The 26054-nt window shown below is 39.5% G+C and overlaps 2 protein-coding genes across 2 annotated transcripts in view; both read right to left on the bottom strand.

Moving 5' to 3' along the window:
- Window positions 1-14654, bottom strand: part of fgfrl1a (fibroblast growth factor receptor like 1a) — a 28642-nt gene extending 13988 nt beyond the window's left edge. Inside the window, exons 1-3 of the mRNA XM_076292602.1 lie at window positions 14183-14654; window positions 13684-13768; window positions 2717-2989 (exon numbers count right to left, since the gene is read on the bottom strand). Of these exons, the coding sequence (XP_076148717.1) occupies window positions 2717-2989; window positions 13684-13747 (337 nt within the window). The 5' untranslated portion in view covers window positions 13748-13768; window positions 14183-14654. The remainder of the gene's footprint in view (window positions 1-2716; window positions 2990-13683; window positions 13769-14182) is intronic.
- Window positions 14655-16158: 1504 nt separating this feature from the next.
- rnf4 (ring finger protein 4) lies at window positions 16159-22209 on the bottom strand. Its single transcript, XM_076292601.1, has 7 exons — window positions 22080-22209; window positions 20351-20457; window positions 20077-20153; window positions 19568-19580; window positions 19151-19238; window positions 18548-18599; window positions 16159-16668 (listed from the first exon to the last, which is right to left on the bottom strand). Exons 2-7 carry the CDS (start codon window positions 20406-20408, stop codon window positions 16519-16521), a joined length of 438 nt encoding a protein of 145 aa, XP_076148716.1. The 5' UTR covers window positions 20409-20457; window positions 22080-22209; the 3' UTR covers window positions 16159-16518.
- Window positions 22210-26054: the final 3845 nt, after the last annotated feature.

Genomic DNA, 26054 nt, shown 5'->3' with positions numbered 1-26054 from the left:
AGTATCTATCTATTTATCTATCTATCTAAGTGTGCATTCCACATTGTTTTGCTATCTTTTTAGACCTTGCTCACCTGCATCAACTCCCTTATATCTCTTTTATATCTTGAACACAGACTCCATTATAATTGTTTTGTCGCTTACAATGTGGTTATGCACACACAAAATAATAAAAACCAAGGGACACAGAACTACTGTATATTGTGTTCACATGCTAAACCGTATTCCTACATAGGCCGATGGCATGAACTTAGGCGAGATTCTTTCATGTACGACTCACTTTTAGTCCTACGCGTACTCTGCCTATGACTTCAGTCTGTGACTTGGAGGCCACAAAGAGCACTGGGGGCGGGGCAAAGCCAAAATGTGGGCGTTTCTTCTGTAAGCAACCATTTATGCATATTCAGTGTCCACACAGCCTGGGTTTAGACCCAACACTGGGAATCCCTGTTGCTTTGGATACACGTGTCTGCTAAGTACCTTTCACTTGAATTTTCACAACTCCTTGCTTGTGAAGGCTGTAGTAATTCAAGCAGCACTATGAGGTGCAAACACCATATTGCATTTGAAATAGGCAGTATGCCAATTTTTAACTTATCAAACGTGGGAGGATACCTCTATTCGAGAGTAATTGTCTAAAACAACAAACCAAATTCTGGTAGTAGGAGATGTTTTATGAGTAGATGTAATCTAAGGAACTGGCATTTTGCAGTCTAATAGTGCTGTACTTGCACAGTACAGTAATTGCTGATTGTTATATCCCACACTGAAAGGAGGGGCAGTTGAAGAAAAGGTGACACTTCCAAAAAAAGGGCAAACTGGCAACTGACAGTGTACACGGAAAGCCCACTGTACTTTTGCAAGTTACATTTTAATAATGGACTTCACAATCCTACAGTTTATGGTATGGCCTTAAGAAGAACAGGTAAATAAATACATATTCAAAAACTGCTGAAATAAAGTAAACTGTAAAGGCTTTTACATTAGTCTCATTTACCTCATTCTAACAGTACAGTGAGGCATACATCTCCTGTTGCACATTTGTTTCAGTCAAACAGATTCATTTCACTGTTTCTTCTGTAACCCGGGAGCCACGGGATCCTAAGTATTCCTGTGATGTTGAAAGATTCTACAAAGCGTGCACATGTATGAACCAGTGTTGGAACAGTTGTACTCTGACCTCAAGATTTGTCTTCATCCTCTATCTCATATATCTGTACACAACTACCTTTTTATTCTACTGGCACATTTAGTGACATTTCAGGGTTAAAAGTGGATATGTTTAACATTCTTTTTCCTTGTTCTTTCCCCCTCTTATGGTCAGTAGAGAGGATTAGGATTAGTGTGTGTGTGTGTATGTGTGTGTGTGTGTGTGTGTGTGTGTGTGTGTGTGTGTGTGTGTGTGTGTGTGTGTGTGTGTGTGTGTGTGTGTGTGTGTGCGTGTGTGTGTGTGTGTGTAAGGAGGCATGGTTGTGTATGACTTGAAGAGAGTGGGGGTGTAGTGTCACAAGACTAAGCTAGAGTTCTCTGTGGAGAACGCTACCAAATTAGGTCTTGAATGATTGGACAGCCATTGACTCATACTTAGTGCTTCCTGAAAAAACTCAAGAAAAAAGTCCTGCACTTTAAAGATATACTGTTCTTTCCCTGACACATCCACACTTCAAAATCAAAAATCAGGATTCTCTTTCAAGATCAGACATCTCTAACTGCCTTCTCACTGTTTGCATTAATCAAAACACAGGTCATGCAGCTACAATTTAACCCACTGCGAATTAGTCAGACCGCCAGCAAACCCATTCTGCTGGATTGGTTTGGTCATAGGACCTCACCCTGGACAGGACTTGCTGTTGGCCACCTTTTATATGTTATGTAGAGGCGGTAACATTGAAATGGCCACTCTCTCTGTTCACAGAAATTCCAGCCTGAGACCCTACCCTCCCAGATAATGCCGCTTCACTGGCTGAATACAGAGAATGTGTAATGAATCTATTGCGAAGCCATCAAAGTCTGACACATCTACGGCTGGTAGTGGTAGTGATAGTGAAGCCAGATCCTCAGGTGAAGTGCTGTTGGCCTGCCTTGCCTCTCTAATAGAAGCTATTGTTTTTGCTTCCTTCTCCATCTCCAACATCACTGAACCATGTTTTACACTGTTCCACAAGTTCTCAGAATCCCAAACTCATTCAGTGACTTGAATGACTTGACTTGACTTGACTGTCTCTTGACCTCTGCAAAATAAGGAGGTCAGCTGGAAGGCATGGATCCCGCACAAGAATCTCCATCTCCTCTGGTGTAAACCATAGAGTTTGCCACCTGAAATGTGTTATTCGCTCTATTATAGAGCAGTTCCTGAGCTCTGTGTTGATGTAAGATATGATTGAATGTTATTGATAAAGAAGGGCTTGCCACACCCCCACTAATTTCTCAATTTATGCTTGCTTGCACCCATGCCTTGTGGCTATTATAATATGAAGGTAGTACTGCCTATTTCACTGTCTATTATCAAATAAATGTATTACTGACTATTTTACTGTGCTGTTGCTGCTGTGCAAAGCTCTTTTGTGATACTTGTTACACTTTCAAATGATGGCCCCCATTTGACCTACATGTAGTAGGTCCACTTCAGTAATACAGTAGCCTACACTAAACCAAGGGATAGGATTTATAAAAGCAGGGCTTGAGCAAACGGGCATAGTAAGGTAAAGGGCCTCACCAATGACGATGAGTGTATAGTTGATACTGATGCTGCCAAAGCCATTAGTGGCCTTACAAATGAATGTCCCAGCATCCTCTGCCTCCACCTCCTTAATCTTCAGGGCCTGCTGCAGGACGCGGAAGCGCACCCACCCACTGTGGATATTCCTCCCATCCTTGGTCCACATGATGAGAGGCGGTGGATCGCCTTCAACTGGACACAGCAGCTTCATGGTGCGACCAGCACGCACCGTCTGGCGATGACTGACCTTCTCAGCTACCCGAGGAGGACCTAAAGACCCGTGTATGGCAGGAGTGGGGCACAGGTTAGAAATCACAGGTAGAAATAGTAACATGAGATAAAACTGACATGATAACATCAAGTAATAAAATTATTACTAGTATGTATTACAGCCATTATTGAAACATTAATACATTATTGAAACATATTGATACATTAATTTACATATTTGGAAGTTAAATCTATCAACTTATTATTTTGCCTTAAAATGTTTAGATCCCAAATCCACATATTTTTTCATGTCTAGTAGAGAGTTTAAGAGTGTCTGCATGAGAGGAGCAGGCAGGGGGTGATACATGCTACGTCACCGATTTTGGTGAAACTCGGCCAGTTTGAATGGTCAGCCTAAAAACTCAAAAAGCCAAAATAGTACAAAATTTGAAACAAGGCAGGGAGAGTTAGGACACCCTTGTTTTATGCCAAAGTTGCATTTAAAATGTTGACTTCAATTTTGTACTATTTTTAGGTGGACCATTGAAACTGGCCGAGGTTCATCAAACTCAGTGACGTGGCATGTATCACCCCTGCCTGGTCCTCTCATGGACACACTCTAAAAACTAGTGAGCTAACCTAAAAGGTATGAGGAATTCTTGCAAATATCAATGACAGCACAACTGGACAAAATAACTTGAAATAATAAATTTGTAATGCTGCATTTGTAATAGCCCACTATGCTTTACCAGATCACTTTACCCAGAGCCATATAGAATAGAACAGAATAGAATAGAATAGTTTATTTTGTCATTGCTTTACAGACAACGAAACAGTTTAGCAGCTCTGCACTGACGGCATAACATATCATACAGAGATGTACGCGGCTCTGAGTTTACCAAGTCTCTTTCTAGGGATTTATAAACATTTAACATACTAACAGTACTGTATGTTTATTACATACATAAACATACTACATTGCATTGGCTCTGAACCTGTGCTCTGCTAAATGGCAATAAAGTTTAATCTAATCTAATTAATATATAGTTCCTTGTCTGCTAGAAATATCTCCTCTGTTTCTCTCCTTCATGTTGCGTAAGCTATCTTGGCATTACAGACAATACAAACAACAAAACTTAGTTTACAAAGCTGATGACAGGTCTCATGAAACAATAAAGTTACAAAACAATGGCACTTATCCACCCTACAACACATTACAAGCTGAACAAATAACTTCAGGTCTTTTAATCTGCTAATCGAAGCAAAGGAGACCGGATGTTAACAGGCCACTGCTGTTATGTATGTTGAAAGTAGAGGAAACACTTGCAGCAGTTACCTAGGCAGCTCAACCATGTTATGCTATTGCTATTTACTAGCTTGGAAGTGAGAACTTGACATTTTGATGAATGAGGCCTGAAAGTGTGAAGAAAACATTTGTCACAGACAGCCAGGAATCCGTCTTTCCCTTTCCCTTTCAACTGGATTTCTCATCAGAGTTTTCAATCTCATGTTAAAAATTGCACAGATTGAAATCTCATTCTCCCAGGCTTGGAGACCTGCACACCCGCCCACTCTTTACCCAGATTTATGAGTGCTCTGCTTTTCAGCCTTCTGTTTGAGAAAACCCTGTGGACCCAGCCAAGAGCCGACCGGCTACCTCTGGGTTTGATGGCAGGTCACTCACCACCATTTGAAGTTCAACTCATCAGAAATTCAACTTGCAGAAGTAAAAACAGCTCAACACTATTTTAGACCTTTGATGTTGAAGTACAGACAAAGAGAGGAAATCCAATTTGGGTGAATTACTCTATTTCTATGGGATATGGACAGTGTTGCCTAGTGTGTATGTGTGTGTGTGTGTGTGTAAAAATCTGCAAAAAGATTTCACAAAGTTAACCTTGTTTGTTAACCTAAGTTTGGCGACAACAGGTATGGAATGAATGACTGACCTAGGTTTTGGCCATAGCCACCATCCACTTAACAACATCCCTTACAGAAATTTCAGGTTTCTTGCTAACAGTTGCCGTAAATTAGCGGCAAGGCTATATTTTCACATGCAAATTAGGTTTCTGGCAAACAGTTGCAGTTAACTTTTGGCAATGTTGCAGCAAATTTGGATGTCCTATAAGACAGGAAAATATTCAATGTGAGGTGCACAGTTCGTAGCTTTACAAACAAGCCAGTTTTAGCGATAAAATATGAAAATTATATCTGCCAATTAGCATAGGTTGTAGTGTGACAACCATGGTATGTATAAGTGAGATGCAGACTTCATGTAGCATAAAATTATGCACTTTGAGATGGTATGAGCAGAGACTTTCTAATGAGGAGACACAGCGCTCAAAAAATCCTCCATAGATATGCATGGGGTTAGTTTGTAACAGTTGTCTATGTAACGGATGCCAGCTAGCTTAGCTGTGCTTGTGGAACGTTGGGAAACCTCACTCTCCGACGCCTCAAGAGTGCTGCTGGCATGCGAGCCAGTAGCCTGGGCTATTGGCTCAATTGTTAGCATGCTCGCCTCCCGATCCGAAGTGCTGCTGTTCGCGGGTTCGACACAACGCAGGTTACATCTACACATATCACTCCTCTTCCGTGGCAAAACATCGACATGTGACTACATTGAGCCAATCATGTGCTGTGTTGTGAATATATATATTGAGCCAATAATATGGTGTGTTATGAAGACATCGTACCAATCATGTGTTGTGATCTCACCGCTGGAGCAAGATTGGTGTCGTGAAGCCTTGCACACACACATTTCTGCCGAAATAGATGCCCGATAAGTGCCCAAAAAGCGTTGCAATATGGCCGCCGAGTGGAGGGACTTGCCTTCACCACCTCAAACAGGAATTATTTTTGATACCAAATGCTTTTTTATTATTTCTTACATACTTAATAAGGTTTTAGTTTTAAATGGAAACTTGGCAGGATTAACTATATTTCCCCTCTGGAGAAGTTGTGCATTATGCTATTTCAAACTATGGAAAAAGATAACGATAAAGCACATGGATTTCTTTACAAGCTAGCGAAACGGTTAGCATAAGTTGGGTAGAACAATGTGGAGGTTCACCGTTAATGATTTCTAAAAGGGTTTATTAAGTTGATTTGCCAAGTTTTCCTTTAACAACATTAAATGTTGCTTGATCAAGGGTATCCTTCCGTAAAACAAAGGGATAAATACATGTGTAAATACAAGTTTGTTTCATAGTCTCTACCAAAGATATTACAGCCATTAATAAATAATGGGAAGTAATGCATTGTGAAAGTAATATAATTTGGTTGAGTAGACAAAACATTTTACTACTGCTGGGAATTGAATCCACAACTCTTTGGGCTACTACATGCTAGCCCAGGTCCTACAGACAACTACACTGACAACTACACTGCCAGACAACTACACTGCCTAATATCGGCAACTGCATTACATCTATGATATTATTTGTAACTCATAGTGCATTTTTGAGGTCTGTGAACATGTTCAAGGAATGATAACTCCAAATAAGAATGTCACCCGTTTGAAACATTTGTATCATATTTGGTACTACTCTCTAGGCTATAAAAGAAAAATGAATTCACAGGACAAGATATTAGACATTGTAGACATATTTTCTAAAATGATTCCACTGACTGATTGTGCTTATAGGTTTCATAACTGATGTTATTGATATTACCTATGCTGCACATCTCCTGTCTGTTGTAGGTTGTCCATGTCACACCTGTTCACACAAATGTTCATGGACAATCATTCAGTCTATGCAAGTTGATACACAGTGGAATTAAAGATACACTATGCAAGATTTTCACCTTTATAAAGCCAATTTGATGGTAAACAAACTTGTAATAGGTGAATCGCTCAACTAGCATAGCTATACAGCATAGACGTAGCGAGTCGCTATACAGAGAAAACAAGCCATACAACTTCAAGAATGGCGGCCCAACAAATATCGTGAGAAGTGAGTTTTTGCCTGTTGTTAATCCTTCACCTCCACAACAAAAGCATTTTCATTGTGTACAGGGGGGATAAGTCACGAAAAGTTTGCTATTTACAACACCAGAGCAAAATAGAAATATATCGCGACTCTAGAGGGACCTCCACCAAACATATCTAAACCATAGTGTACCTTTAAATTAAATACAGAAATAAATCCTAATCTGCTGAATTATTACATTTTTAACAATGACAAAGCATTATGTGCCACTAATGACAAAAATGAGAAAACATAAATTAATGGATATTTAGTGGGCACAAACAAGCTTGGTTCTCAACCCTGTTTGGCACTGCTCAGCCGAGGGGGCCTCTAGACTCTGGGAATCACAGGAGCAGAGGCTGGAATAGTAGTGGGGGCTGTGAACGGATCAAGTTGACACGCCAACAAGTCAGCAGATTCCACATACTTTAATGTTCCCCATGCTGTTTTCTCTCAAGTGGACTTAGGGGTGTGCAGATTTGAATGTTGTTGAACCAGACATATCATAAAACTAACATAGATTTAAATTTCAAAACAATGTCCCGTGTGCTACATTACATTTAAAACAATAATAAATAGGAAACTATTTATAAATATTAATTTAACCAATGTGTTTTGTGTTAAAATATATACATATTTGCTTTTAATCAGTTTATTCATCAAATCCAAAAATGTGCTTAGCGAGCAGCCTGGCCACCATAACAGCAGCCAGACAAGACTGGGTGGACCATTCTTCCAGATTTTATTATCACTGTCACCTGATTTGGACATCCCGCCTATACAATCAAATATCTCCTATATTATCATGGTTTATTTTTTACTGTTGTGAGGATTCCTAAGAAGAATTATCACATATTGTAACACTTTTTGGACATGAGGGGGGAAATGTGAACATTTCCAGTTTAAAGAAAAGGGTGTAAATGACAATGATCAAAATCTATTAGACTCTTTAAAAAGCAAATTAGCTGATAACTCCTCATGCAAAAACCTGACAAACTAAGCCAGTGAGTTGAGTTTGAAGTCAAGCTTCTTAAGGCATGCTGACTGAAAAGTGTGTTAAAGACCACAACTTACAATTACACATCGCTAACAGAACTTTACGTCTCAAAACCTGGCACATCCCGAAAACACCTGAAAGTCCAGTATTCTTTGGATCACTTGCTGGCTGGAATTAGTGCTTTCACATGGCCTCTGTGACAAACTGCATATGAGGGCCATGGAATGTGAAATCGGAGTTTATCTGACCTACCACTCCCTCTGTCCTCTCCCTCTCACAACACAGAGCAAGATTAACTGAAGGCCAGACGCGGCCTGGCCAGACCTCATTCTGCTCTATCATGGTCAGATGCAGATGACTAGAGAGTGACACATGTAGTTGCTTTAATATCATTCTTAAAGAATTAGAGTTAAGACACAGGACCATTGTCCATTATGCAAGGGATGTCATACAATCAGCCGGTCAAGATGCAAAAATCACCCGAACACAGTGGTCACTAACATACAAAGCCCCTAACAGGTCATGGTGATGATTTTTTATGGTTAATATATTTTGTATTTCCTTTGCAATATTTGCATTTACAGTCACATTTACAGTTCATTGGTCTACAGGGAAAATATCATCTGGTGTGTTAATACTGTATACTGTATGGTGACAAAGTCCAGTATTTTCATGTGAGCAATTTGAAGCGCAGAGCTATAAATTCCTCCAAAGACATCGTTGTAAATCGTTGGTTGTTGCAAAAAATACACATGAACTGTTGCATTATTTATGTGTATCTAAGGTGCACTGAAAATCACTGATATCAAATCATATCTTCTGACCAGATATATTTGTAAACTATGGTATAATCAGAAATATCTAATGTCCAAACTACGCAAACCAGACTGAGGAGCCATTAGTAATCGTAATTTTGGCATGCCATTATGCATTCATAGATTAGGCTAAATGTTGCATGTAACATTCATCATCACACAGCAGGGCTATTAGCATTAGTTAAGAACATTTACAGACAAGAATCAAAGTGTTCAGTCAAATGTGTAGACACATGTAGATCAAGAGTGCATTCTCCCTGTCTATTATCTTTACCAGGTAAGGCCATAACGATAATTTTTAAACTACAATTATAACACCATAAATACTGTTTTACAAAACAAAACACTGAACACTTTTTCTAAAAAGGGGAAATCAGGGTATTTACTCAAAACTTGACCTGGGCACAAAACATTGAACACTGTCCACAAATGGTCTACAGGACAGAGAAGGTTAATGTTGCGTGGTTAATATTTGACAACAACTGCCTCCAGTCTACTGATAATGCTTTAGTCTGGCATGCACAGACCACTCTTCTACTCAAACTTATCAGCAAATGGCACCCACTCCACTGATAGGTGGGCGGGCACCTGCCATGTCCTATTAATCTCATGTCAACGTCTGAAAGCAGGGCCAATCATTAGCTAATATATGAAAGTAAACAAAAACAAAGATGTTGTAAGAAGAGAAGTTCAATGAGGATTTTATTTCCCCACAGTTAGACATTGAAACTGGTTCAGGAAAAACACAACACAATGCTGTTAAAGACTACATTCTACTACATGTGAGGAAAGCTAAGCGCTAATGATAGAGTAAACCATATTAATATTGGAGGGCTCTATCAATAAACTTATCCTCTTGCAACTGAGTAAGAACTTTAATCGCAAAAACTAACACGCCACCTTCTAACCCTCAACCCATGGCTCCCCATCTCAGCTGCGTTTTGCTCATGCTTTACCTTTTGATCCAGGGAGTTTAGACCATGAGCTCTATTGAGTGCTTTTCAATGCAATGTAAATTTATATTGTTGCAACCTAGTCTGTGGGTTTTTGTTTCTGTTTCAAATGTTCTAAATTAACCATACTTTATGTACATATTCCCTTAGGTTTGCATTTAATAGAAATAGATATTGTTGTAATGTTATGAAGAGATAAAATAGCACATAATACTGCCGTATTGGTCAATGGCAAACATTAATCTGACTCCCTGACCTCACGGTGGATGCTGGACACATTCCTTTTGCTCCTGATCATTAGCTCCAGTAGCTGAACGGTTGGTTGACTGACCACTGGGCTGTGTGAAGAGACATGCTGGGTTGCTGTATGCTGAATGTGGTGTACCTCCTGTAGCTATGTTGCAGTAATGGCAAGTTCAGACTGACATTCTGCCTGCCGCTGCAATATAAATCCATAAATATTCAGTGTCTGACTTCTACTGTGGCTGGTGATCTTGGCTTCAACACTTTCTACCTCTGCATAGGTCATCCAGGTTCTAGATGTAATGGCATTCAGTTCCATCCCTGTCAGCCTTGGACAGGTACACAAAAACAATGCTACTGCTGCTGCCACTCTCCTCCCAACCTGAGCCTGTTTTCTTCTCCTCATTACTACCCCAATGCAGGGAGGCCAAGGGCTGATAGCCTATGCAAGCTACATAGACGCCAATGCATCAAACTACACAAGGAGGGTTTAACTGAATTGAATTCCTGTGACATGACAGTTCGTGAATATATCCAGACTATAGAGTATTACTGGAAATGGGAATATTTGAATACTATTGCAGAAAGGGTACATTATTTGATGTGTTTCCAGGCTGGAGAGAGATTGGAAGTATGATCAATCCCAAGTTCTTTGGAGTACAGATAGCATGCCAGGGCAGAGAGTCTCACAGTGGCATTGTCTTCTGCCCCATGCCTCTTTAACAACTGATTATGTCCTGAGTGTCAGATGAGAGGTATGTGTGTGTGTGTGTGTGTGTGTGTGTGTGTGTGTGTGTGTGTGTGTGTGTGTGTGTGTGTGTGTGTGTGTGTTTGTGTGAAAATGAGTATGCTGAGTGGATTTTCAAGGTGCCAACTACGAATCATGTGAGAGTCTTATGTTTACGTGCAGTGTGTCATGCCATGCAGAAGAAACCGCACAAGTCCATCTGATATATGACATGGTTACTGAGGAGTACAGAGCCCTGCATTACCTTACCAAATCCAACAGAGGATGTAAACAAGACGTAGAATTATGTAAAAGAGAGCATTATCTATGTCAAGACCTTACACAAATGTTTTTCAAACATCATGTTTCAAATGTGTAACCATTTAATTTTGTATTTTACAAAATAAGTCAACTCCTTTCGCTCTTTGTGAGGTCCTCAGTTTTACTTCTCTCAGTCTCTTGAGTTTTGGGATGGATTTGACAGCAGGAGGGCGGGATGTATTTCCGGATGCTTGAGGGCGGGATCTAGTAACTCAGCGGCTACTGACCAAGTGATCAGTGACCTCTCAAAGACCGAAAGAGGATGACTTACTTTGCGAAATACAAAACTAAACGGTTAAACATTTGAAATATGTTTGTAAAATACTTTTATGAGATCTTGACATAGATGACAGTGCTCTCATTTACAGAATTTTTTTTTTTATGATGCTATAGAGCAGCCTGTGTTTGGTCAGAGGTGTAGGTAGAGGAACAATACTGGTCAGAGGTGTAGGTAGAGGAACAATACTGTGTTTGGTCAGAGGTGTAGGTAGAGGAACAAGACTTTAAAAATAATGAAAGATGTGAGAGAGGTATCAATTAAAAAGAAGGCAAACGCCATGGCATGGTGCTTTTAACAGTCTAGAGTGCTAATACACATTTAACATCTACATCAGAGAGGTAATAAATATTTAGCAAATCTCAATCATTTAACAGTCTTCATCAGAGTGCTAATAAACATTTAGCACATTTTTAGAACTTTTACATTTACATTTTAATGTGAGTGAAGGAACAGGCAGGGGAAACTGATGTTATTGTTAGAGTACTGTGGGAAGGTCAGGCATGTGACCTCTCCTGTACCCTAACCCCAACCCTAACCCTATCCTGCCCTCTTCCAGAGGCTTCCAGACACTGACCTCTGGTATCCTTTGTGAAGGCTGACCGACCACAGGCTCCAGACCTTACAATGAACCTTTCTTGTTTTGCTAAATCAAAATAACGACTGCTGACAAAAGTACATTTGCATGCCATATGGTATATTGGGAAACATACAGACACTATAGCAGCTACAGCTAGACAGATAAAAACAACAATTACAGGTTCAGGAAAAATATTTCTAATTATACAACAATTGCAACAATCAGCTCAATCTCTTCTTTTTATTATTTGTAAATCTAAAGTTGGAGGCCATATCTCAGATACAGTATATTCAACCGGATCAAATGTAACCTAATCACATCACAGCTCTCAAAGTTATCACCAAAATTTGAAGATATGTGATTCTTGTTCCCCTTTGACCACAACTTTGCCCAAACATATTTTCAACCGCCAACCCCCACCTTCTGCGACTGAAGTGTTTACTTTTTTTTCTCTCACTCACATGATAAGAGGGTACCTCCCCCACAGCGAAATATGAGCTCAACACCTTGGTACCACCACACACCAAGGCCAGGAGAGAGCCTTCTACCTATTTAAAGCGCAAGATAAAGAGTGAGACCCCATCAGGTATGAATGCTATTGCCTAATATCTACTGTAAAAGCATAGTTTTCAGTCTAAACATCCAATTTTCACAAATGCTACGGCAAGGATACCAAACAACAATAACAAAATGGCAATACATGTTCCCTCTGCCCTGCAAACTCATATGCCTCAAAAACATACGTCTCTTTTACAGTATGGCATGCACTTTTTCTGACGGTCTTGCTTTTTCCACCTACTGCAGTTTATATTGCATTCGATACTGTATCTATAATACATCATATATAATATACAGTATGTCTTCTTGTGTGAGTATGTGTGTGTGTGTGTGCGTGTGTGTGTGGGCGTGTGTGTGTGTGTGAATTTGAATTACAAACCTGTGAGCGCATTTGAATTTGCTCAGCACATCCCTCTGGCAGTGCTCCCATTTGAGCCCATTTCTGAACCACCAAAACCCAGGTTCACCCAGGCTACTTTTGAATAAACTTTGATGAGCCAATTTACTTATGTTCAACATGTCATTAAACTGAAAGCAAATGATTGTATATTTGTGGTGCTGATGCAGTGAACAACAAAATGTCTACAAAATGTGACAGACTCAGGAATTTCAGGAAGCACAGGGAAACACAATGACAGCAGCAACAGCAACAGAGAAGTTGTATCTGATTGAATGGTATGGCAGAATCTTGTCCGTTATCTTCTCTGTGTAAAATTCCCTTCTAAAATATTTGTAAGCTTCTGTTTGTTAAACAACACAAAGCCTGACTTGTGACTGTTCTGAAATTCCTTCACAAATGCGGTCCTCTAATGTGATGTTCAGGTACTTTATCCTTCCATCCAGCAGTCATCCCTACCCAGTGTCAAACACACACCTTTGTCCACAGCAGCTGACTCTGGAGTGCTTACTTGCTGAACATCAGTCATTCATGCTTCACTCGTGTGCTCTGATGACATGAGTTGCCAATCCTTAAGGGCACTTCAGTGGCAGATATATTTATTCAAAATATTATGGGGAACATAACTAACTGATCTTAACTGATCTTTCATATAACATGAGTTGTCAGATTTCCATGGTAACATTTTGTCAATCTTGTTCAAAAGAATGAGACAGTAACTGACCAAAGACAACAAACCTATCATAACATACAACTTAACTGAAATAAATTGAGTGTAAAAATGTAGGAGTTGTAGTAGCCTACAGAGATTATCATGGAATTAATATGGTTATCTGTTCCTTAGAGCAATTATTTAGCATCTCCTCTCCAACATTTTGAGCCCATCTTTAGGATACCAGTAAATGTGGAACTTACCTCGTGCACAATCCGACAACAATAAACCATGAAATAAGAGGAACACTATCCATAAAAATTCCATTCCAGTTAATGTCTTGAATATCTGAAAAAGTGCATATAATTAGGGTTTAAAATTATAGACTGTGAAATTGTTTAGGCCTAGGCTACAAAGCTGCTAAAATTACCTCTAAATATTTGTTTGACTATATGAAAACATTGATAACAAATCATTAATGTCCAAAATGTTATTAGGCTGTACAGTGTATAACCCTAGGCTATTGGAATAAAGTAAACAATCACATGTGTTTTCAAAATGAGATCATAAATGCCATGTACAGTAGCCAAATACATAGGCACACCTTTCATAGCAACTGGGTCTTGTAGTTTCTTAATCACCCCAAGATACTCTGAACCCCAAATATTAACCTAGCCTACTCATTACTTTGAATGTAAAATATAATTTAAGCTGCATCCACCCAAGGACATAGCCTACATGAGGACATTTGTGATATCTTACCAGCAATCGAGAATGAACTTTGGAATTAGTCTCCAACTGCGGATTGCAGAGCAACCATGCTTAAATCTTTGCAAAGACGGACCGCTCCAGTGACAATATAGATTGATATATTCCACACTTTAAACCACCACTTAAGTAGAAATACATTAAAAGACTCCTATTACAACGATTCTGTGCAAGTGAGTCGGATTAGCAGGTCCAGTAACACGCGGTCACACACCACCAGTTGACATGGTTTTAGTGACAATCGTGAAGGCCCTCGTAATAGGTCCACTGGTCTTGTAAGGCGATGTGTTCAGTGGCTTGTTCCCCTCTCAAAAGCGTAACCGCACTGGAGCTTGATTCTAAGAACATTTATTACAAATACGCGCATAACAATTTTAACTCACGACACATAGCCTACACAGCTGATGTCCTGTTAAAACCGCAATCGCCAAGGGGCATTCCAGCCTGCCCAAAAGCAAAGTTTTGACCAATCACAGGGAGGCACTACAAAAGTACATTTAACTCTTTCCCTATAGAATAACTTTACAATAATAGGTATAGCCTACTGTTAATAACGTTATTGTTGTTACTGATATTGGTCGTGACAACAGAAGCCCAATTGCTATGAGGATTTCATTCTTCCTTGTTGTAGCCTTAACAAACTAAAATAAAATATTGAATAGACATGGAAGAAAACATTTGCTCTGAGGACTTAAACCCTCACACCAAAGCTTGTTATATTGCCATAAATGTCTCTTCCTGCTTCTTTCTGCAGTCTTTATTCTTTTTAGGTAGCCGGCATTCCCAGCTACTTTTTAGGTTTGAAAAAAGAAGGCTTAGCCATGGCAATATCCTGACCCTACTATATTCTTACTGGTGCGATTCTGTTGTTTCATCCAAAAGCGTATGGCCTACAATGATTTGTGTAAATTGCATCAAAAGAAATGGCAACAAATGAGAAAGTAAATTATTATTATTACTATTTCTATTATTATCATTATAATTATTATTATGTTATGAACAGAATCTGAGTTCTTGGATAAAAGTAATTGATGGTGTTGGCCATTTAGGTTTTCAGGCTGCAGAGAAGGTTGCAGGTCAAACCTTTTTTTTTCCATTGAAGTTGGTTCGGAAGAATTATTATGAATTAGATTAATTTGGCTGAAGTCTGAACAGTGCTTTTCCAACATCTAAGTTTCAAACATTTAAGATTTACACTTCCTTTTGTAACATCTATCCCATCTGAACGTACTGTCATCATGAACAAGCTCCTGTAGGGCTGCCGCTCAAAATCAGTAGATTTCCAGTCTGGTAATCATTTCATTTAAATAATCCCCAGATACATTTATTTTGTAACATACTGGCCTAGATTGTATCTATTGATGTTCTTAATAGTGTACCAGGACTAAAGGTGAATACACTACCTACAGAACAAACTTCAAATCTTATCTGCATGAAACATCAAAGAAAGACTTAAAATCTTAATTGATTCTGTATCTTCTAAATAGATGTGTACACTAAAACCTATAACAGATTGCTCAACATTCTTCCTCGAGATAGAGATGTCCCCACAAAGTGATTAGCCTTTTAAGGCAGGCTACTGATGATGGCCAATACTTTCATACTTATTTCTCTCTTCCCATTGGCCTGTAGCACCATCTACTGTTAGGCATCTGGGCACCAGCATGTGAAAAAGTCATGATTATAATCAATCTATACATTATACAAATATTATAATGATGACATAATATGTATTGTTTACCTATTTGATTTCACCAACATATAATGTTTCCCCTGGTAATCCACATCCTCTGCCCATATATTTATGGCATTAATGTGTTGGTAGCATTCAGACAGGACACAGGTAGTACATTAAATAAATACTCATGAAATGGTGGACAAAGCCTGTCTGAATGGGGCATATGAGTGATAAGAGCAGTTCATTTTTATACATCATATATTGCACTATATGATATCAACAAGTACAGCAATTTAGATAGATTGATAAATACTTTATTTATCCCGAGGGAAATGTAGGCATTCAAATAGTTTATTTATTCAATCAAGGTAAAATGCAGACAAAACACATACATAAACAACAAAAAAAGCATGTACATCCAAATGTAACAAAATGTTACTGCAACAATTAGGGAAAGTATAATTCACACATAAAGATCTTTCCAACATTGAGAAAGTAAAAGTCCAAACAAAGTGCACAATATGCACTCAGCCCTTCATCAAGGGTTAAGATACAATGATGTTCTTAATAGTGCACCAGGACTAAAGGTGAATACACTATCTACAGAACAGACTTCAACTAACATTTTCAAAGTTACTACATGTGCTCATTATCAAATGTAGATGGGGTGGTACTGTCTGTGTGTGAGCTTTTTTCTACAAGTTGGACAGGTGTGTGCATGGGCAAGGGAGTCACGCAGACACTGACTACAAAACGTATGACCACACAGAGTGGACACCATTACTCTGCCGCTGTGCAAGATCTGTGAATAGAAACAAAACAAACAAAAGTACACAGGGAAGGTCAAACACATTTTTATCCATCAATTCCTGACAATAAACTACAATGCACAGGTAATAGAACAACCCAACCACAGAGGACTATATTATCACATAGCATAAAATTGTTAGTCCACAAGGACTGCTATATTACTACTGGCAATTTGCTGATGCTTAGCTAAAGCCCATATTGAGAACCACTGGACCCCCATATTGAGAACCACTGGACCCCCATATTGAGAACCACTGGTCTAGAGCCTATTGAGACTATTCCTTAACCAGCTTTTATACCACTGCTTGGTTGAATTTCCTATTGTGATGTGGTTAAGAATGTCAATTATTATGACCGCCACACTAGCAAAGCAATTGCAGTGATACTTCTGTTGCCTTTTTGAGCTCAGAAATATCACTATGCAGAGGTATGTTTTTAAGCCTACTTATTTTTCTACAAGCAAACTTTTAGCATGACCTTCAAATTGATTGTGTTGTTATAGGCTTTTCGTGTAAAATTAGACACAATCTCCTGATATCAATTTTTGTTGCGCAGCCCAAAGAATTCCCACACTGGAGAGTGAATGTCCTACTGCAGGGCAGAGCAGCAGAGACTGACTGCAGGATACATGCTGTTCTATCCGCTGCATTCTCCATCACGTCACGTCTGGCAAGTTACAATATTAAAGTTTGGCGTTGCTACGACATCAGGTTTGTGTGTGTGACTTTGTAGGGAGCAAGTGAGGAAGAAAGAGAAACCACGAGAGTAACAAGTCAAAATGCCATCGTTGTGCTGCACGATAATATCATGGGTGCGTTATTTCCATGATTCTCATGTGTTCAATTATCACGCTTATCATGAAACCGGTATATCGTGACACCCCTATTGTCAACCCATTCCATATCCACTCATTTGAGGTATAGCGCCACCTAGCTAAAAATGAAAAAGCAAAAACGAGGGGTTGTAATCGCAGGTATCTTTGGCTGACATGCTCAAAGCTGCGCGAAATTTGAAGTGCACTCTTTGAATACGTGCCAAGATTCATATAATTCCGTTCATGGGAGGCCATATCTGCCACACACACACACACACACACACACACACACAGAATATTGTGCAGCCAAAGTCATCCCAGTCTTCTTATTTATTTGGGCTTGAGTTTCATGAGTGTTTTCTCTTAGTGGTAGCCTGTAACCTTTTGATCAGATTTTTGATGGTCAGCAAGAAAAGAAGAGATAATATCGGCAAATACTTCGCTCAAATTAACTGTACGAGAGGAAAGAAATGTGAAGGATAGGCATGCATTTGTGTGTGTGCACACGCATACAGTACATGTGTGTGTGAGAGGGAGAGGAGTTTCCCATTGTAATAGGCAATTTAATATAACATACCCTGTTTTAGACAAGGCTATATACATGAACAGCATACATGAACGTCTTTTAAAACAAGGAAACATTATCACTGCTACTCCATGATATGGAGGTAACAATGTTACTTCTCATTAAAAATAGCAATTTGTGGGTCGGGTCAAGTTCGGGTAAATGTTTAATGCATATTTTCTTGGGTCTGGCGGGGCGAATTGGATCTTCAAAACAGGTTGGGCGGGTGCGGGTCATAAAAACCTCCGACACGTGCATCACTACCAATAACACATCTGTTACCTCTTTCGTTTTAGTTACCCTTTAAACACTTATTGTAAGAGATCATTTATGCTGTAAGTAGCTTACTATGTTTCTCGAAATAAATGTAATGATTCAAATCCATGTTGAACTACGGCCCAAATATCAAATGTTAGCATGACATTTTACAAAACCTGATACTTCAAAGCCATGGCTGTCTTTAGCAGATAAAGATGAAACAGGGATCCTTACCTCAGGATATGTATCAAAGCAAATTGGACAGCTTACTACACCAGGTTTAGACCTATGAACAAAATATCATTTCAGATCTGTTGCCCTTTAAAACAAATGATGTATGAATGACGGCCCTTTAAAATCTGGCATTTTTCTTCATTACTCATAGAGCATGAGGATGCAAGCATCCTATTGGCCACATGTTTGCTGAAAGCAAGAATGTGTGTTTCTTTCTGTTATCTATCATTGTATTAGTGCAAGGAAGAAACATCATTTTGCGTTAAGGGTCCAACAGAATGTTAGTGATGCACTGTGTTTTATTAGGCCTACAATCAACAACCTTTACAGGAACCACATAATAGATTCAAAATGGTAACGCAATATTTCAGATTAAAAAGCCATCTGACCAATAAGAAAAACATTATTACAACTACGAAAATCTATATTGCCTTGAAGCATCATTTGACATGCTTTGGCCAGTGTCTCTATGGAAAATGTAACAATCAATTGTTAAATACAAAAGACATGCAGTTTAAATACATGAATTTTGCACTACTGCATCTGCCTTTTGGCCATTCCTGATATATTCCATCAACCCATCCATCTGGCATGCTACTGTACCTGGTGCTGGTGTTCCTATGGGGAGAGGACAACACTCTGGACCTGAGGGCACATGGTGAATCATCTGTATCGCTATGGTTATGTGGACCTGACAAATGAGCAGAGAATCAGATTAACATTAATAATTCATTTATGATTATTAAGTGACAATTAGTATGAATCACTATGACACACAACTGCATGTTGCCGGACAGTATGCTTAATTTCATGCACCAATGTAAGACAACTAAATCTACATCTATATATATTTTTTTCCATATGGTGTATGTTTTGTTTTAGCAGTTTTCACAGAGCCAAATGACAAACCTAATCAATGAATGAAATGAAAACCTAAACAATAAAACAAATTCAAAGGGCAGCAAATTGTGAGGTTACGTGACGCAATGATGTAGTAACAATGAATAGATTGTACATTACCTTCATCTACCAACTGCCTCAGATGGTGTTACAAAATATAAAAGAGCAAAAAAGAACCATGTTAGACAGTGTCCACTAAACCTTAAGGCCCTGTGTCCTGGCAGAAAGGTGCTACAACCCAGCATGCAATCAAAAATGTAAATTGCAGAGTGTGGGTAGACTCTGAAACTTCTAAAAAACCCATGACAAAAAAGCAAAACAAATGACAATCTATGGAGTTTGGTCCATCATTATTCCAGTTACGATAGACTTCCAGTAGCCCATTGTGGCGTTTTCAGAGCCTTTCTAAAAGTTCCAAGAGTTGAGATATTTTCAACTAAAAGGCGCTCGGAGAGGCAACACAAAAAGGAGCAGAAAACCCATTAAAGACACTTAGCTAGGCAGGCGCATACAGTATGCTCTCCCCTCATTGGGAACAATTGAAAAAAGATACAAACAGAAAAAAGTGGTAAGAACACTAAGAGATTAAAATATGGGTTGCACATGACAGTATAATTCCCCAAACTCACCACAACTGAATCATTGTTTGTCAAGTCAACCACAGATGTTTCTGTTACTTCACTTGTAAGATCCACGACATCTTCGCCTGCACAAAAGTATAATTTTCCACTGTAATCATTTCCATCAACCTCCTAATACAGACACTAACAGGAACAGTCTATGGGACCTTTCATGACAGTACAGAAGAAAAAGTTGTAACTTTCTCCTCTCTTGAAGAAACTGAAGCTAAACACACCTTTACAATTTGATATGGACAATAGCCAAATGAAACACCTTACTCACTGTCAGTTCTGTCACTATCAATAATGTCAATGGTCTCCGTATGTTCCAGTGACGTCATGATGGTAATGTTGTTTCTCCTTTCCTTCTATCTTCTGCGTTTTTGTTATCTGTCGGAAAATAAGAGAAGCACACGCGCGCGCGCGCGCGCGCACACACACACACGCACACGCACACACACACACACACACACACAAACACACACACACACACACAATTATTCAATGCTCTTTGGAGGAATTACAGACAAATCTGCAATATCGCCACAAAGAGATGTAGAACATGTGATGTAAAAAACAAAAAGACAAGAAAAGTTTAACAGGAACATGGCTGTGGCCCACATATGGTGTTAAGCCATTTGTTCTGCACATGTGAACCTGGAAGGGCCACAGAAGCAAAGATGGATTAAGAGTAGGCAACATGAATGTTATATAAGACAGTCATACTTGAGCAAACTTTGATATGCAATTAATTTTATTTTCAATCTTACTGAACAAGGATAAGATTGCGGATGCATTAATTACATTGTCATTATATACTGTGGTGTGTGGCATATTCAGGCATTTTGGATTAAATCCAGTGACATGTTTGCTGATGATCTGATAAAAGGGCCCTTTTCTTTAGAATTCTACTTCTGTCATAGCTAATAATTAAGTTTATCACGGAGTGTCTAGTTTCTGTATGTTTTTTCTAAGTTTACGACTTTAAATGTAACCGATGTTTTCTCCTCTGGGTCTTGGGAAATACATTTCACAATCCATTGGGACTGAATGAGCAAACAATCAGTGTTAATGATCTAGTAGCAATGTTAGCATTTGCATGATGTTATCCACTTGCACTAGTACAAGTAATTGACAAGTTGTAACGTTATAGCGTGCTAATGTCAACAACCAGGCATAATGGGCTACATTACATATTTCAGGCCACCAGATGGCGGCATTTTACTGCACTTCGGGCCTTTTTTGAATGTAATAGTAAGCAGTAAAATGGCGTCATCTGGTGGCCGTGCAGCGCAATAGCGCCATGAAATATTTAATGTAACAGGAAATTACGGTAGAAATCTTTTTTTTTTTTTTTACTAATTATTCGTATAATCCATCTGGTATATTGTGTTTTTCTTTTTAAACCTCGTTCCTTTATAAATTCTGATGTAATATGAAGGTATGTCTTTGAATGTAATAAAAACAAGTAAGCATAACGGCCGCCGAGGTGACCTGTTATACGGGACTCATGGACACTAGGCAATTTTCTTCCTCCCGAGATTTCTCCACATTACTTGATCCAAATTCTGTTGTTTTTGCTGTATATATGTTGTACGAAAACGTAGTTTGTTACCAAAGTGAAATGGTTGCTGGAATAAGTTATCGGCGTTAGTTTGAGCAATTGACGTTTTGTTTACATGTGTTGAATGGAAGTCAATGTGCGCCGGAAATCGGTAAATAGCGGTGACCAAAGATTATTTCTCCGGATAGCGAGACGGCGGTACCTTCTTTTGGGAAAGATTCTTGAAAGATTGGGGTCTTTTAAGTAAAGCTTTAGTTAAAAGAGGGCATTATTTAAAAGACTACAATCTTTCAATAATCTTTCCCAAATCTTGTCAAAGTTGTTTGGTGTAAGGTGGCCATCAACTAACATTAGGATAACTAACTTAGCTGCTAGATACCTTAAACACACAGCCTGCTAAGGACCTATCAGAAAGCTACTAAGCTCATCACGTCTGTCAGACCCTTACCTCCTTCTCCCTTCAGTTGTTTCCAGTTTTCAGCACAACTATCTGTCAAATTCATACGAAAATGCCAATCGACATAGAAATACTGCCATTTCTGGCTGTCTTCTTCTGCTAGTTTTACTGGCAATTTGCAATCTTACTGCATTATCGCCATCTACTGGACTGAGGTGTGAATATCGTTGGGAATGGGATATCAGAGGGTCGACTCGTTCGACACAGACTCTGGCCTTTTCTCATTTGTCTTTTTGTCCATCCATCCTCCCTTCCTTCCTTCCTCCCTCCTGTCCTAATCCCTCCTTCTAATTCATTTTGTGAAGGAAACGAGGAAGGAACAATAGGATATTGGATAACCAGCAATGTCAAGACCCTTCTTAACAGGAAAAAGGTGGCGTTCAGAGAGGGGGACATATGGCAGAGCTGAGGCGTGTGCAAGGGGAACTCAAATTCAAGCTGAAGGAAGCTAAGGAGGACTACAGAATGAAGGTGGAACAGAAGCTGCAGGAAAACAACTTGAAGGAGACATGGGACTGCATGAAGGTTATCACTGGCCTGAAGAAGAACAGCAGCTCTGTGGAGGGGGACCTGGACAGGGCGAACCAGTTGAACCACTTCTACAACAGGTTTGACTGCTAGTGCAGGGCGATATGTAGCAAAAAAAGGTGTTTGGAACATTTCATATAGATTTTTGCAAATTATGTTTTTTCACTTCTTCAGACCCTATAGTTTGCAAAACTACCTGTTTCCAATTTTTCCCCGGACTGCACAGGTCCAAAATCCAAGATGGCGGATATATCACCAAAAATTGCAAATAATCGCCTTTTTAAACATTTTAAATAGATATGTTAGGTATTATCATTATATACATACATTTTCTAATAAAAATTGAATGGCTTAGGTAATAAATATGACCATGGGTGACATGAAATGTCATGATTATCAACCAGTGATGGGTGTAACCACCATTATGCTATTTATTGGCATACCCGGAAAAACACATTGACTGATTAACAGTTTCCTTCACATAACCTAATAATCATTTGAATTAAAGTAATGTTCTGCACTCACCACAATAGATTAGATTAGATTAGATTAGATTCAACTTCATTGTCATTGCAGAGTACAAGTATGAAGACAATGAAATGTGGTTTGCGTCTAACCAGAAGTGCAAAAAAGGAGAAAAGTGCAATGTGATATACAAAGTATAAACAGGTGGTGCATAGACAGGTCAAGACATTTAGTGCAGTGTAGACAGTATTATACAGTTGATTTATATAAGGTAGAGAGGTTTATAGTAATATAAATATGTGCAGTGTATATTAGCAGTTACCTTATAAGAGCAGAATAAATATGGCTATGTAATGTGAACAATGTATAAACAACATACATTGGGGGGGGGGGGGGGGGGGGGTTGTGTCTGCCTCCTTGTTGTCCCTGTCAAGGTTGCTATGGTCATGGACACCTCAACAGGCACAGGCAAGGAGGCATTGGGTGGGGGTGGGGGGGGGGGCTTTGTAGGTTGGTTGTTACCGGGATGCAGAGCTAGAGTTCAGCTGCAGGAAAGCTTCCTCTGAACCTGCTGTGCGCCTTATGCAAGCATCACTTGCCCTGGATGGCCTCAATGGAGGGGAGTGAGGAACTGGTGATGCGTTGGGCAGTTTTCACCACCCTCTGCAATGCTTTTCGGTCGTGGGCAGAGCAGTTGCCATACCAAACTGTTACACAGTTGGTAAGGATATGCTTGATGGTGCAGGGGTAGAAGTTCACCAGGATCTGAGGAGGCAATGGACCTTCTTTAGCCTCCTCAGATAGAAGAGACGCTGGTAAGCCTTCTTGATCAGGGTAGAGGAGTTGAGGGTCCAAGAGAGGTCCTCAGAGATGTGGACACCCAGAAATCTGAAGCTGGTGATACACTCCACTTCAGTCCCATTGATGAGAATCGGGGTGTGTGCTAGCTTTAGACTTCCTGAAGTCCACAATGAGCTCTTTTGTCTTCAATAATTCTGTTAACAGGACTTGCAGGAAATTGTGGGAACATATGAATTTGTTGATTATATGCAAGCCTAATGCTGCCCACTACAGCTAAGTCTGCCTTCATCCATGAATTGTGACTGGTTTCAGAAACAGCATCATCTGAACAATCTACAGAGAGTAGCTCAGTGCAATTAACACACACATTGGATAGCATCTTAATAGATGGCATGGCTGTTGTGCAGGAGATGGTTGTCAGGAAAGGTGACATAATGCTAAGATCTGGCAGAATGCTTCTTTGAAAATGTTGAAAGTAAGGCACGAGGCTACAATGACATATAGGCTACTTATTTTTTAACAACTATACCATCACAAACTCCATGAAAGACAGGACGAGACAGATCCATACAATGGGAAAAGCACATGATAAGGGATACAAAATACAAGACTACACCAATCAAAGACTTTAAAGCTTTCCTGGGATCGAAGGAAACCAAAGCCAACCTCGTCCTCTACCTTGCTCATAAAGCTGTTGAACTATGTAAACTGCCAGTCACAGTTCACACACACAAAGGTGGCAGTAGCAGTAAGTCATTTGGGCAAAACCCCACATATCTACACATGTCACACAGATGTCTTGGTGCTTGCCCTTCGCAGGGTACCAGACATCAACAAAGACAGTCTCATTATCATGGGCACTGGAGAACGTCGACAAAAGATACATCTCAGCCTAGAAATCTTGACGTACCCTAGCGGCAGCAAATGTAATTTCCAGCCAGGGTAGTCTAGCAACTCTCTGTTGGCTTGTGAGGTGGAAAAACCAAACTTCGGTCCGGCCAATCGCATTGTGCATATAGAGTCGGTGGACCTATCGGGTATCCTATCAGGAAATTGATAGACAACCGTTTGTCCCGCCATTTACCGTTTATGCCGTGGGAAAGGAAAGGTTTCTGTTTCAAGTCAATTAAGTCATGATGATGTCATTAACACATTTTGTAGGCTTGTAGTAGATCCTCATCCATCTCCAGACGTTTTAGCTGGATGTGAGAAATGTGTGTGTCAGCTCCTCAAAACATGGTTTTCAAACAGCTAAAGCCCTTCGGTGGAACTCGGGAACTAGGGAAATCCCATCCCTATGATTGCCCTACCATCGCCTATTGCTGTCCCCATGCTCGGTTTCCTGCCCGCGCAGCCTAGAGACCCACCACTTGCCCTATGGACAATTCATCTCCTACACTGGACTATTTGAACTTAACACTAAATAGGATTCATGCATTATCATACTGGCTAGTAACCATCTAACCACTTTGTAACATATACCTCAGGTGGCTCTAAATACCATGTTCTATTCTCTGTATATAGACCTTACTGTCCTGTAACTGACCCCAGGCAGATGGGTCAGGCCCTTGAGTCATGGATCTGCTTGAAGTTTCATCCTATATGTTTCTCCAATTCTTGGGAGTTTCGTGAAATTAAGTTGAAATGTAAATTCTGAGAGCACACAGGCAAGCAAATGTTTGTGCACAAGATACAATGCCTGCTCCAAAGATTCTTGACTCACCATCACTGGGATGGAGGCAAATTGTTGATGGGCAATGGGCTTCTGTTTTGTCAAAACTTCCACCAGCACCAGAGGCTGTTGTGGAGCTTGTGAAGTGTTGTTGTCTTGCCGGCCAATGCAGTAGAAGGTGTTCTTGCAAGAGTAATAACTGACCATTTACACAACTTTGCAGGTATGAAGGCTCTGAGGAGATGTGCACCAATATTAAAAAGACAGTGACCGTGGTGAGGATAAATACTTGAGTGACAATGACAATGTTTTGTTGAACTCTTCAATAATGAAACAAGATGCAAATTCTTTAAATTTTTTGTATTTTTTCCATTTTTTCTCCAAATTTCAAATGGCAAATGATGCAATACATATTTTGTAAATAGTCTGTATCTCACTTGTCTACCTTATTATGTGTATATTTATCAAAAAAATTGACCACTTTAAGCCTTTATATTATT

The sequence above is a fragment of the Alosa pseudoharengus genome, unplaced genomic scaffold, assembly GCF_046254945.1.
Source record: "Alosa pseudoharengus isolate Yale_2024_CS ecotype anadromous, Long Island Sound unplaced genomic scaffold, YU_APseudo_1.1 YU_APseudo_1.1_scf_19, whole genome shotgun sequence".
Taxonomy (NCBI): Eukaryota; Metazoa; Chordata; class Actinopteri; order Clupeiformes; family Clupeidae; genus Alosa; species Alosa pseudoharengus.
The sequence above is the reverse complement of the archived record's forward strand: the minus strand, read 5'-3'. Positions and strand labels throughout refer to the sequence as shown.